At 41.5% G+C, this 13,805-nt stretch overlaps 1 protein-coding gene across 1 annotated transcript in view; it reads left to right on the top strand.

Moving 5' to 3' along the window:
- Window positions 1–13,570, top strand: part of Rab3c (RAB3C, member RAS oncogene family) — a 225,893-nt gene extending 212,323 nt beyond the window's left edge. The window contains exon 5 of the mRNA XM_052159991.1: window positions 13,147–13,570. Coding sequence (XP_052015951.1) covers window positions 13,147–13,334 — 188 coding nt within the window. The 3' untranslated portion in view covers window positions 13,335–13,570. The remainder of the gene's footprint in view (window positions 1–13,146) is intronic.
- Window positions 13,571–13,805: the final 235 nt, after the last annotated feature.

Here is a 13,805-nt window from a genome sequence, read left to right on the forward strand (position 1 = left end):
ATCTGTGCAACATATCTACATTTCTATATTGTAAAATGAATATTTTAAAGGCACTACTTCACAAAACAGTCTGGATCCAGAGGAAGGATCCAGTGTAATGGTGGCATAGCACAGTGATCTTTACATGATGCTCCACAAAGATCGCCCATCTGTGGATGCCACAATGAAACTTCATTCATTTGGGCACTGCTACTTGAAAATGTATTTCAATAGCTACTTCGTTTCATAGGCATCTCTCACAGCAAATGTAACCTACTAAATGATAATGCACAAAAATGCTATTGCAAATTGAAAATCCTATACAAAGAATAGTTATTAATGTTCATGTTAACAGTTCATTAACAGGCAGGGGTGGAAATTGTCTCCTTTATCATTAAAAGCTTAATGCAATGTTAAGAAGTTACAAAGGAAATGTTTCGTGGATTTAAAGGAACAAACACCACTTGGAAAATACTTGGCACTTACGTGCATACAAACAGTGGCTCTTGCATCGTGGATGACACTTAACTCTCCGAAAGTTCAGAGAGAGTCTTGACTTTCCTACCCTTTAAGAGGTTTTTTTTATATATATTTTAAAGCAAAGCAGAAAATTTAGTAGGGGTTTAACAATTCTATACTTCTTCCTATTGTTCAGAAATGTCTTTCCTCGTGAGTAAATAGGAGTGCTTTGATTTTTTTGATATAACAAATTTCCCACAGGGCACATCTGAAATGATATGATATGGATCTCCATCTAGAAATAATGCAGCTGACAAATTACTTGCAAGTTCAGTCGCTTCATAACAAATAACAAAGAAATAACTCATTCTCTTCCCTTCCATTTCGATCTACCAGCTTCTCCCAACCAATTAATAGCAATCAATCCTGTAATTACCCAACATCTGCTGGGCACCTGCTTCTACTAAATGCTGTGTTAGATATTTCCAGGGAAAGGGGAAACCCCATATGGGATGCACAATTTAACTGGGGAGCAAAATGTACCTAGTAGAGGGGACTGGCAAGGATGCACAGTAACTGGCTCTTTGGATACAGACTCCTTCTGGATATCATGAAGATGCTCTAGAATTGGATTCTGGTGTTCATACATTGTATCCTAAAGGCTATGAATTATACACTTCAAAATTACTAGAATGCTGAATTTCATGTTGTATCAATTTGTAGCTGATGAAAAAATAGTAATTAAGTCCAAAGTATATACTTGAAAATAATTACCAGGGAACTGGAAATGTTCAGGGTGGGTGGTTCACCATGCAAGACCTTAGAGCTATTACCCAAGGGAACTCAGCTTTTTCTAGAAGGCTTCAAACTGAAATAGCCACAGGGGATGAGCAGGTGATATAAATAATTTTAAAAGGGAAGTAGCCAGGTGTGAAATTTAAACATGATTTGTTTGTTCATTGGATGCATAGGGAAAAAAAATTATAAAATAATGGATGCTTGTGCCTTTCTCTTAACAAAGAAGTCTTCTTTGTGTAGCTTCCACCTTCCCACCAATGGTACAGATATGGATGCCAAGAAATCCACTAGGAGTGCAAGGACAATGGACAATTGAAACATTGATCTCATGTCCTGGACAACAGGAAGGGCAGGAGGGGTCAGCATCCAGAGAAAGGCTCCAGCAAGTATGTCAGAAACAGGCTCATTGGGTTGAAAACTTCAAGTTTCAATGACATTTCCCAAACTCGAATATATACAGTGCTGAAGGCCAACACTGACAATGTGTTCAGCTATCCAAGAACAGGATGTGGGGTTCAGCAGCAAATAAAATAGGCACACACACACTCACACACTCACACACTTACACTTGGTGGACGAAGCAAGCTCCACAGGGTCCAATAGGCAATCTCTAATAACTTCACACACACACACACACACACACACACACACACACACACACACGTGTCACATAATAATCAAAACACCAAATGTACTAAACAAAGAAAGAATATTAAAGGCAGTAAGAGAAAAAGGCCAAGTAACATATAAAGGAAGACCTATCAGAATCACAGCAGACTTTTCACCCAAGACTATGAAGGCTAGAAGATCCTGGGCTGATCTCATGCAAACTCTAAGAGAACACAAATGCCAGCCAAAACTACTATATCTAGCAAAACTCTCAATCACCATAGATGGAGAAACTAAGATATTCTATGACAAAACCAAGTTTACCCAATACCTATCCACAAACCCAGCCCTACAAAGGATAATAGGAGGGAAACACCAATACAAGGAGGGAAACTTCACCCTGGAAAAAGCAAGATAGTAACCTTTCATCAAACCCAAAAGAAGTTAACCAATCAAATTTAAAAAATAACGTCAAAAATGACAGGAAGTAACAATCACTATTCCTTAATATCTCTTAACATCAATGGACTCAATGCCCCAATAAGAAGACATAGACTAACTGACTGGATACGTAAACAGGACCCTACATTTTGCTGCTTACAGGAAACATACCTAAGGGTCAAAGACAAACACTACCTTAGAATAAAAGGCTGGAAGACAATTTTACAAGCAAATGGTCGCAGGAAACAAGCTGGAGTAGCCATTTTAATATCAGATAAAATTGACTTTCAACCCAAAGTCATCAAAAGAGACTCTGAGGGACACTTCTTGCTGATCAAAGGAAAAATACAACAAGAAGAACTCTCAATCCTGAACATCTATGCTCCAAATGCAAGGGTACCCTCTTTTGTAAAAGAAACTTTATTAAAGCTCAAAGCACACATTGCACCTAACACAATAATTGTGGGTGACTTCAACACTGCACTTTCCTCAATGGACCGATCAGGAAAACAGAAACTAAACAGGGACATAATGAAACTAATTGAAGCTTTGGACCAATTAGATTTAACAGATATATATAGAACATTCTATCCTAAAGTAAAAGAATATACCTTTTTCTCAACACCTCATGGTACCTTCTCCAAAATCGACCATATAATTGGTCACAAGACAGACCTCAACAAATATAAGAAGATCGAACTAATCCCATGCCTCCTATCAGATCACTATGGAGTAAAAGTGGTCTTCAATAGCAACAAAAACAACAGAAAACCCACATACACGTGGAAATTGTACAATATTCTACTCAATGATACCTTGGTCAAGGAAGAAATAAAGAAAGAAATTAAAGACTTTTTAGAACACAATGAAAATGAAGACACAACATACCCAAATCTATGGGACACAATGAAAGCAGTGCTCAGAGGAAAACTCATAGCCCTGAGTGCCTACAAAAAGAAAATGGAGAGAGCATACACTACCAGCTTAATGACACACCTGAAAGCCCTGGAACAAAAAGAAGCTATTTCACCCAGGAGGAGTAGAAGGCAGGAAATCATCAAACTCAGGGCTGAAATCAATCAAGTAGAAACAAAGAGAACCATACAAAGAATCTACAAAACTAGGAGCTGGTTCTTTGAGAAAATCAACAAGATAGATAAACCCTTAGCCAGACTGACCAAAGGGCACAGAGAAAGTATCCAAATTAACAAACTTAGAACTGAAAAGGGAGATATAACAACAGAAACTGAGGAAATCCAAAAAATCATCAGATCCTACTACAAGAGCCTGTACTCAACACAACTGGAGAATCTGGAGGAAATGGACAATTTCCTTGACAAATACCAAATACCAAAATTAAATCAGGACCAAATAGATCATCTAAACAGTCCCATAATGCCTAAAGAAATTGAAGGAGTCATAGAAAGTCTTCCAACCAAAAAAAGCACAGGACCAGATGGTTTCAGTGCAGAATTCTATCAGACCTTCAAAGAAGAGTTAACACCAATACTCTTCAAATTATTCCACAAAATAGTAACAGAAGGAACACTACCCAATTCCTTCTATGAAGCCACAATTACGCTGATACCAAAACAACACAAAGATTCAACAAAGAAAGAGAACTTCAGACCAATTTCCCTTATGAACATCGATGCAAAAATACTCAATAAAATTCTTGCCAACCGAATCCAAGAACATATCAAAACGATCATCCACCATGATCAAGGAGGCTTTATCCCGGGAATGCAGGGTTGGTTCAATATACGGAAATCCATCAATACAGTCCACTACATAAACAAACTCAAAGAACAAAACCACATGGTCATTTCATTGGATGCTGAAAAAGCATTTGACAAAATTCAGCATCCTTTCATGCTTAAAGTCTTGGAAAGAACAGGAATTCAAGGCCCATACCTAAACAAAGTAAAAGGAATATACAGCAAACCGGTAGCCAGCATCAAACTAAATGGAGAGAAACTTGAAGCAATCCCACACATGTATGTATGTATTATGAAAAAAACATTTCATAGCACAAACAAAGAAAACAAATTTCTTGGGATCCAGGAATTGCCTCACAAGTCACAGGAACACCAGTCTCAGTCAGACAAGGATAGTTATTGAGCATTCGCCCCAGGATTGATTGAGTTATAGACCAGACTTGGGAGCTGTCTGTGACATTGAGTTCATATTCCTCAGGGCTTTTAAGCCTGAAATCTATAAACACCTGGGCCAAGTTAATTCAACCAACCGGGATTTAGGGATAGAGGATTTCCTTAGGAACATGTCCTTGTGGTATACTTATCCTGCTCCAATTGGTTGGGGTGTTCAGCTGTGGCAGGAGTCTTACCTAACCTAACATTCATGTCTTAACTTGCCAATCAAAATGTCAGTTAACAATGTACACGTTTCTTTCTGCCAAGCAGGATGTAACTTCCCAGGGAAGCCTTAGGAACTCAAACTTACTCTATGCCTACTCAAACCAGAAGTCTTATTCTAAATAGTTTCTTATATTGATACAGGTGTCTCTCTTATGTTGGGATCCAACCCAGGGGCAGCTAGCTTATAAAAGCAAAACCATAAAAGCTTAAACATAGGTACAGCTATGTTAGGTACCTATGTACAGGTGCAGGTGCAGTGTTACCTGGTAGTTGGTTCAGGTCCAAACTTGCTGTGGCTAACTATACAAAGTTGTTCTAATTGACTTATGCTGAAAATGTTTTTCAAGAACACCAAAGCACAAAACATCTTAGTAACAGTAGTAACAGCATACGAGAAAGTCTCCTTATGACATTAGTAACAGCATAAAATGGCAGGCTTAGAGAGGTAACAGTTACCTAGGCCTTAACTTTTTTTTTTCATTTTTTTTATTCGATATATTTTTTTATTTACATTTCAAATAATTTCCCCTTTTCTAGCCCCCCACTCCCTGAAAGTCCCATAAGCCCCCTTCTCTCCCCCTGTCCTCCCACCCACCCCTTCCTACTTCCCCGTTCTGGTTTTGCCGAATACTGCTTCACTGAGTCTTTCCAGAACAAGGGGCCACTCCTCCTTTCTTCTTGTACCTCATTTGATGTGTGGATTATGTTTTGGGTATTCCAGTTTTCTAGGTTAATATCCACTTATTAGAGAGTGCATACCATGATTCACCTTTTGAGTCTGGGTTACCTCACTTAGTATGATGTTCTCTAGCTCCATCCATTTGCCTAAGAATTTCATGAATTCATTGTTTCTAATGGCTGAATAGTACTCCATTGTGCAGATATACCACATTTTTTGTATCCACTCTTCTGTTGAGGGATACCTGGGTTCTTTCCAGCTTCTGGCTATTATAAATAGGGCTGCTATGAACATAGTAGAGCATGTATCCTTATTACATGGTGGGGAATCCTCTGGGTATATGCTCAGGAGTGGTATAGCAGGATCTTCTGGAAGTGAGGTGCCCAGTTTTTGGAGGAAACGCCTTAATAAAATTATTCCCAAGAACCCATAGGCATTCATAACTAAGCAACTTGTTATAAATTAACAAAGTGTGAGCAAGCAAGATAATTTTCTCAGTCAGTTTCTCCTACTGGAAGGCAGCAATTTCAAGTTAGAAAGAAGTGATCAATTATTTTCTGATTTATCTTAAAAAGTAATGCAAAATTTTAAAAATCACGAATCTAAACTTTTATATTAAAAAATCAGTCATTTCTACTTTAAATCCTCAGATTTCACATCTACTCAGGAGCAATTTTTATTAAATCATAACAGGAAGCTAAGGGCAAGGATAGATACAAGAAATTCTCCTCTAAATCAGCAGTCCAGCCTCAGTAAGAATCCCATCAGCCAATGCTAGTTACACTGCCATTGTTCTTGTTGCTTGACCTCAAGAAGTCACTAGCTCAATTAGTAAGAGTATATTTTTCTGAACTTCCGATTGTTCCCTAAGATTTTCTGTGTCCCCTAACAAGAATGTCATAACCTAGCTTCACTAACAACTTATTTTTCCAAATGTTTTCTAAGTATGGTGGTCATTGCTGACAATCTAAATTCCTAAGTTCCTTCCTTGGGTGGTGATAGAATCATTAATCTGCTCCAGCGGCAGTGTCTGAAAGAGATTAAACATTATTATTGTGAGTTCCAGAGATACTGCCCAGTGAGGGGCTGGGAGCCCCTGAGGGTTTTCAAATAAGTCTTAGATTAAGAGGAATGTGAGGGTAACAAGCAAAGCAAAACTCCACAACAGCACAAAGTCCTCAGGAAACGTAGTCCTCAGGGCTCTGCCTCTCCAAGGCAGACCCGTCTTACTTGTGCTAGCCAGTGAACCACATTCCGTGAGTTCTAAAGTTGTTTGTTGCTTCTCTTGCATGGCCTTTGGGAATATAGGGAAAATCCTGATTAAAAGTTCAACAGTCTTGGGAGCAGAGGTAACTCTCACTCAGAACATGTTATTTTGACTGGGAAGAGAGGATACAGGGTGGGGCTCTTTAGGGAGACTCATGAGAAGGGTGGGGGTAGCCTTTGAGTCATTTAGAAGATTTGGAGGGGCAAGCATGGTAGTCCTGGAGAGATGGATGTGTCGGTACAGGTCGTGAAAGCTAGGGGAAGTCAGTGAATGCCCCGCTATGCAACTTGAATTTTACTCAATGGAGAGTGAAGAATTCCTGCAGGTAGCCTCTGCAACCTCCAACAAACTCAGGCACCCTCCTCCTTATCAGGAGACCAAACTAGGGTCTGTAAGTCTAAGGGCAGGGAGAAGACCTTCTGTGTGGGGACCAACGTTCATCAATGCTATACGATGACCCTTACACAGGTTCTGAATCCTGCCATGTGGTTAAGCCTGGCTGACACAAGAAACTCAGATCCTGAAAGACCTGTCCATTCTGTGGTCTATTTTTATCGACATTAGCCTTGGGCCGAGCTTCTGTTCCAGATTCCGGCTGCTCTCTCTGGCCATTCTTCAGGGAAGTGGGTCAAGTTCACATCCCCTCCCACTCCTAAAGTCTGTCTCATGGCTGGGTCCCCAATATGGGACTAGCTAAAATGACAGTTGGTCCTGCTGCTTTGAAGCCCTTACTTCTGGCCCAACTGTCACCTGCCTGGCATCACGATGACCTTTCTCCCACAGCTCGGGTTCATCCGGTTCCCAAGAAAATTGAAGATGAAACTCTGTAGCCCCAACTCAAATGAAGAATGAACCCCCTGAATCAGAAAAAGGTGGCAAGAACGTAAACTGTTGACAGCTAGGAATGAAATGATGCAGTAACGTCCAGTTTGGGATGTTATGGGGAAATGGGGGCACACTGATCACACTGATGATTTTTCTTTCAAATTTAAAAGGTTAGAAAGCCTAAAGGGTGTTCAATACTTCTTTCCTGGGGTGAATATAAAGATTTTATATAAAAAAAAATCTACTGTAGTAGAGAGCTTTACTATATGGTATAAATGTTAACATGTAGGAGGAAATTTTTATATCATTTACAAAATTGAATAAATTCACTGGATAAAGGAGCTGAGAAAAGAGATTGTTCAGTCAGTACTCAATATTGGAGCCATGATTGTTATTGCTAACAAGGAATGATCACCGTGTGGGGCGCTGTGACATTTCAGTGGTCCTCATGACAGAGTGACAGCCTAGAGCCTGCCGCCTTCAGCGAGCAGCATGCTATCTTGGCCTCGTGGGCCCTGCTGCTTCCCTGTGTGTAGGAGTCTGGAAAGGTTCCAGGCTTCTCTGTGCTTTGTTCCAAGGACATTTAAGGGACAGGGTAAGAAAGCCAGACCTGTGTCACTGGCCACGGGGACCAAGGATTGTGATGTCCCCTCTCACCAGCGGAGTCCTTCCAGATAGTCGGCCGCTCGCCCAGCTATGCGGAGGCATCAGCAAATAGTTGAATTTAAATCATGTCTGGGTGCGCCTGTAGTGGGTTTTAGAAAGGGCAGGAGATGTTCTTTCTAGGTCAGGTCTGGAGAACCCCAAGGCAGGAGGAGTGTGCTGGCTGGGCATGCGCTCTTCTTCTGAGTCTGCAAGCAGTTGGGAGGAAGGAGGAAGCGTAGCCAACTCATCCATGTCTCGCTGAGCATGTCCGCCTCCACCGCTCACCTGATAAAGTCGCCTGCATGTTAAAGTTACTAAGTACAGATCATGCAGCATAAGGGGCAGGTGTTCAGGGCAAGAAGCTAAAGTGGTAACCTACTTCTCAGGAGATCTGTCAGACTCCACAGTCAGCTTGCTACGTGACCTTGATCCGCTTCTTTGGTCCTGAGAACGGCACCATCCTCCGCAGTGAGCTGGAAACAATCTCCAGGGTTGTGTAAGACTGTTTGCGAGGCTTCTTTGACTGACATCTCACTTCTGATGATGATGGTGTGTATGGATGTGAGGGTAAGGTTTTCTGAGAACAAGATATTAGGTCCAGGTAGCTAAGGTAAAAAGACCAAGACACCTAGATGTAATAACCAGAAAGTCCAAGGAGTTACTAGAAGAATAAAGGCTCCAGTGTTTGCATTTGTGGTTGTAAGTCGGGCTGAGATTTTTTATTAGATATATTCTTTATTTCCATTTCAGATGTTATCCCCTTTCCTGGTCCCCCCCCCTCAAAAACCTCCTGTCCCCCTGCTCACCAATCCATCCACTCCAGCTTCCTGTCCTGGTATTCCCTTACACTGGGGCATCTAGCCTTCTCAGGACCAAGGGCCTCTCCTCTCTTTGATGTCCAACAAGACCATCCTCCACCATATATGCATCTGGAGCCATGAGTCCCTCCATGTGTAATCTTTGGTTGGTAGTTTAGTTACTGGGAGCTCTGGGAGTACTGGGTGGTTCATATTGTAGTTCCTCCTATAGCACTGCAAACTCCTTCAGCTCCTTGGGTCCTTTCTCTAACTCCTCCATTGGGGACCTTGTGCTCAGTTTAACGATTTTAAACATGCATGGACACAGGTGTGGGGCTTGAATGGCTTCTCACAGAGAGTTTTCACTTTTGTGATTCAAATGGGCACAGACGTCTGGTGTACAAGACAGGCCGCTATTTCCCCCAGATCCAAACAATTCAATGATGCAATACTAAAGACTCTAACATTGACCTTGTGTTCCCACTGTTTGAACTCCAGTGCTGTATGATAATAGATTTAGCCTGTTGGTCACTGAAAACCAGGTTAATTTTCAAAACTCTTTGTAGTTATACTTCTCTAGTTCATATGGGGATGTGGCTTTTGTTATCCCATTGTGTGTTTTAAACTGTTAAACAACTGTATTGTTTGGTTCACTGACATTCCTAAGTCCATGAAATCACCTTCGGATTATTTAAATTAATGAAAGCGTGTGTGAATTAATAATTACTCATTACCCTAGAACTGATCACTTAACTACAAGAAAATCGTAGCTCCCTTCCTCAGGGTACCTAGAAAGGCAGGGAAGTCTGTAGGTGCCTAATGCATACTCTTCCTCTGCCGCTTCCCAGCCAACCATGGGAATGTTTAAACAAATCATTTATCCATTTTCAGCCTTCATTTCTTTATATTAAAACTAGACAAATTAATGGCACCTGCTCTTGTATGAAGTGAGTTAAAAATGTTTCAAGTGTTCTCAGTATTCTTTGTGATGGGAGAAGCACTAGACTACACAAATGCCAATGGCGGCCACTAAAGCTGCCCTCCTCGCACTGCACTTTCCAGCTTATTTGGACCCTTTACCCACGTTTTCCCATTGGAGAGTCATGATAATGCTGGAAGACAGGCAAAGCAAATATCATAAGTTATGAAAGTGAATACAGAGGTCATAATTTTCTCATGGCGACAGATCTAGTATATCGGACCAGCAGGGTAACTCGGTGCATAAAGGAGCCTGCTGCCAGTCCCCATGCTCTGAGGACTTCTTCAATCCCTAGATTGTAGAAAAGAACAGATTCTTGCTTACCATCCTGTTCTCCACATATGTGTTCATACATGCACACATGTATGAACTTACATGCCTACATGATCAAATATAATATAAAAACAATAAATAAATAAACAATCATGGAAACAATGAAGTTTTTTTTAAATCTAGCATGTTAGCGGTGGGCTGCCAGGTCTTGGGCCAATAAGCCCCACACTCTCTCTCACTGTATCACAGCCTCCTCACCATGCTGAGGAAAGAGTGTTATCATAGCGTGCAGGGCTCCTAGACACTCTCTCCCGAATGACCACATATCCCCAGGAACCTACAGTGTCTTAGGGTTTTACTGCTGTGAACAGACACCATGACCAAGGCAAATCTTATAAAGGGCCATATATATTTGGGGCTAGCTTACAGGTTCAGAGGTTCAGTCCATCATCATCGAAGTGGGAGCATGGCAGCACCCAGGCAGGTATGGTGCAGGCAGAGCTGAGAGTTCTACATCTTCATCTGAAGGCTGCTAGTGGAAGACTGACTTCCAGGCAGCTAGGATGAGGGTCATAAAGCCCATACCCACAGTGACACACCCACTTCAACAGGGCCATGCCTTCTAATAGTGCCACTCTGTGGTCCAAGCATATACAATGTACGTACAGTAAGGAATGAAAATTAAGAACATTTTGGATTCTGTGAGCAGAGGTCATGTTACTGTTCCCAACTTGCACACCAGCATCATAGGGTGACCTAATGCCCAGATAAAGGAGTTTCATTTGATAAAGAAGGATGGGAGCCTTGTATCTTTCAGTGATGGCTCGGTGCTTCAAGTTCTACCTTTTCCCAAATGCTCACATGTCAAAGAAGCACCGGCTGAAATGATGATAGATCTGAATCTTGTCCCAGTTTTGTCCCAAATTTCAGCATTATTTTCCTCCAAAGTTTCATCCAAAGGTCTCACATCTCCAGGGTGTTTTTGGAATCTTGTAAAATGATGCCCATCCCCGTTAATTCTAGGACAATAACACCAGCACCTAGAAAGTAGCAAGCAAAGAGCTCTGGTCATTAAATAACAACATCAGAGGGTACCTGTCCTGCCCTGGTCTGGAAAGTGAGTGACCTAGCCGTAGGGACTGCACTGACCTTAAAAAAATCAACACTGTCCACACCACCTGGCCTTGCCTATAAAGAAATGTCTACTCTAAGGAAACGACATGATGATCACTGTGCAGACATAAAGCAATAAAAAAGAAATAGAAGCCAAAGGTGGACAGAAATACCTTGCACTGTTTCCTAGGACTTTAATCTGCCTCCTGAGTGTGGCTGTTACTCAGATCCTAATAGAGGAGCAGCCAAAATGTAACTTGGGTTTAATCATCCAATCAAATAGTGGTGTCTAAAAATTAGAAATTTTAACTTATAAAAATCATTTATTTTTCCTTTCAATTCCCTTCAAGAAAACAAGCATTTTCTTAGCTAGTAAAGGGATCTGGGCATGGATGGGAAGGAGTGGGCTGCTCATTTCATTTTGGTCCCAGGAGCTGGGCATTCACTGGATTTAATCATTTTGAATCTTTGTGTCTCCTCTGAGGTAGGGCCAGATGTAACCAGAAGAATTTATAGGGTGTAAAATTGAGAATGGATTAGAAAAGACTCTCTGTGTTCTGCCCAACACATCCTAAATCAACATCTCCCCTCCCCAACCCCTGTGGACCAGACCAATCTCTGGCTGGCCAATTGGGGCAGTTGCCATAGCAACTGACAGGCAACCACAGCCAGTAGAATGCGAATGCGAACAATAAAATGATAACATTGTGTGCAGAGCTGCAGAGCTGCATTCTGAGACTGCTTCCAGACAGCCACATACCCCGGAAGTGGGGTTTGCCCACCCCCTCGCCCATAGGTCCCACCTTCTTGTACTTTCGCTGTTCAATCAAAATTTATTGTTTCCTTTCCCATTCAAAACTGTTACTGCCATAAACAGTACTGGTGAGAAGGAAATCTGGCCCCACCAGATAGTTGAAACAGCCTTGCAAAGGCTGCAGGATTATTGAATTAAGGCTCAAATACCCAGAGGTTGAAAGAGGTCTATGGTAACTCCTGTGATTCTTTAGCGCCACCTAGTGTCCTGTTAGATACTGCTTGGTCCCATGATTGGGCAGCCACTAGACAGGAAAAAAAAACAAAAAAAACAAACAAAAAAAAAAAAAACAAAAAAAAAAAAAAAAACAGGATTGTATAGGAACTTCATAGTCCCTCTTTTGATAGAATGTGCACGGGGCCTTTTCTAAACCTTTCAATTAAAAAAATTAATAACTTTTACAGAATACAGCAATGAGAAAAGAGTCAGTATTAGAGAAGACTTTTAAAGGCTACATGTCGGCTAGACAGAAAATTTCACTTTTCTCAGAAGTCAGCCTTGCAGCCAAGCACAACAATTCACAATCAAGGTGGCCAGGAAACAGAGCAAGGGATAGTTCAGGAAAATATAGCACCCAAGGATACAGCTCCAGTAATGGACTCACACTAACTAAACCCCACCCCAACCCCTCACTGCCTAGTAATAATGTCATTGAGGGGTTGATTCATTAAGCCAGAGTCCACAGCATCTAGTTGTATCTGGAAAAGCGGTTGCAGACATTCCCAGTGTTTGGGTCTTAATCCAGCCAAACCAACAAAGATCTATGATCACCCCAGAGGCAGGAGCAAGGAGTCAGTACTGGTGAGCGTTCTACTGTTAACTCTTGAATTCCTTTTAGAAAAATCTCTCTGTCCTTGCAGACAGCATGAATGAATCAGAGACAAAATGAACATCATCAGTCCCTCTGTATAACTCTCTTCTCCAGTCAGTGGGTAGCATTTCTTGTCTAGCCGTCTCCCCGGCCGTCTCGCACAAATCGCAGCCATCTCCCAAGTGCTACCTTTACCCCACCAACATTCAAATCCACACCTGAGTCCATTGGTCTTCAGAACCGTGAAATGATGGACCTGTTTCTGTGTGTTTCCTCCAGGGTTTGAGTTTTTTGAAACCAGCGCCAAGGATAACATCAACGTGAAGCAAACCTTCGAGCGCCTCGTAGATATCATCTGTGACAAAATGTCAGAGAGCCTGGAGACCGACCCAGCCATCACGGCCGCAAAGCAGAGCACGAGGCTCAAGGAAACCCCTCCTCCACCGCAGCCCAACTGTGGCTGCTAATGTCCTACACACAGAAGCTCCAAAGGGCTCTGGAGCAGCCAAGAAACAGCATTATAAATGGTCTATTAGCCTTCAATTATACTGCCTAATAATTATTTGAAGGAAGTCTTTGATATCAGTGGTCCATATATGCATTCAAACCGTGAGCAATTTCCTGTGTTAATATGTGGCAAATTTGCCCTTATCTTTGTAAGGATCATTCATCTATAAACACCTGCTGCTTGCATGTTACCTTATCATTTATTTGTCTTTCTTAATCTTTTTTGCAACTTTTTTCTCAATTAAGCTATTGAGGAAACCCCAGATTATAATTTTACTGCAAATAACTTTTGTGTCACAGATTCAAATCATGCTTCTCACTTGTATGGATGATAACCTAGGAACCCTTTGTGTGTGTGTGTGTGTGTGTGTGTGTGTGTGTGTGTGTGTGTGTGAACGCACACACTGTGAGCAAGGGGAGATGTCAGGAAA

Source organism: Apodemus sylvaticus, chromosome 16 (assembly GCF_947179515.1).
Source record: "Apodemus sylvaticus chromosome 16, mApoSyl1.1, whole genome shotgun sequence".
NCBI classification, from domain to species: domain Eukaryota; kingdom Metazoa; phylum Chordata; class Mammalia; order Rodentia; family Muridae; genus Apodemus; species Apodemus sylvaticus.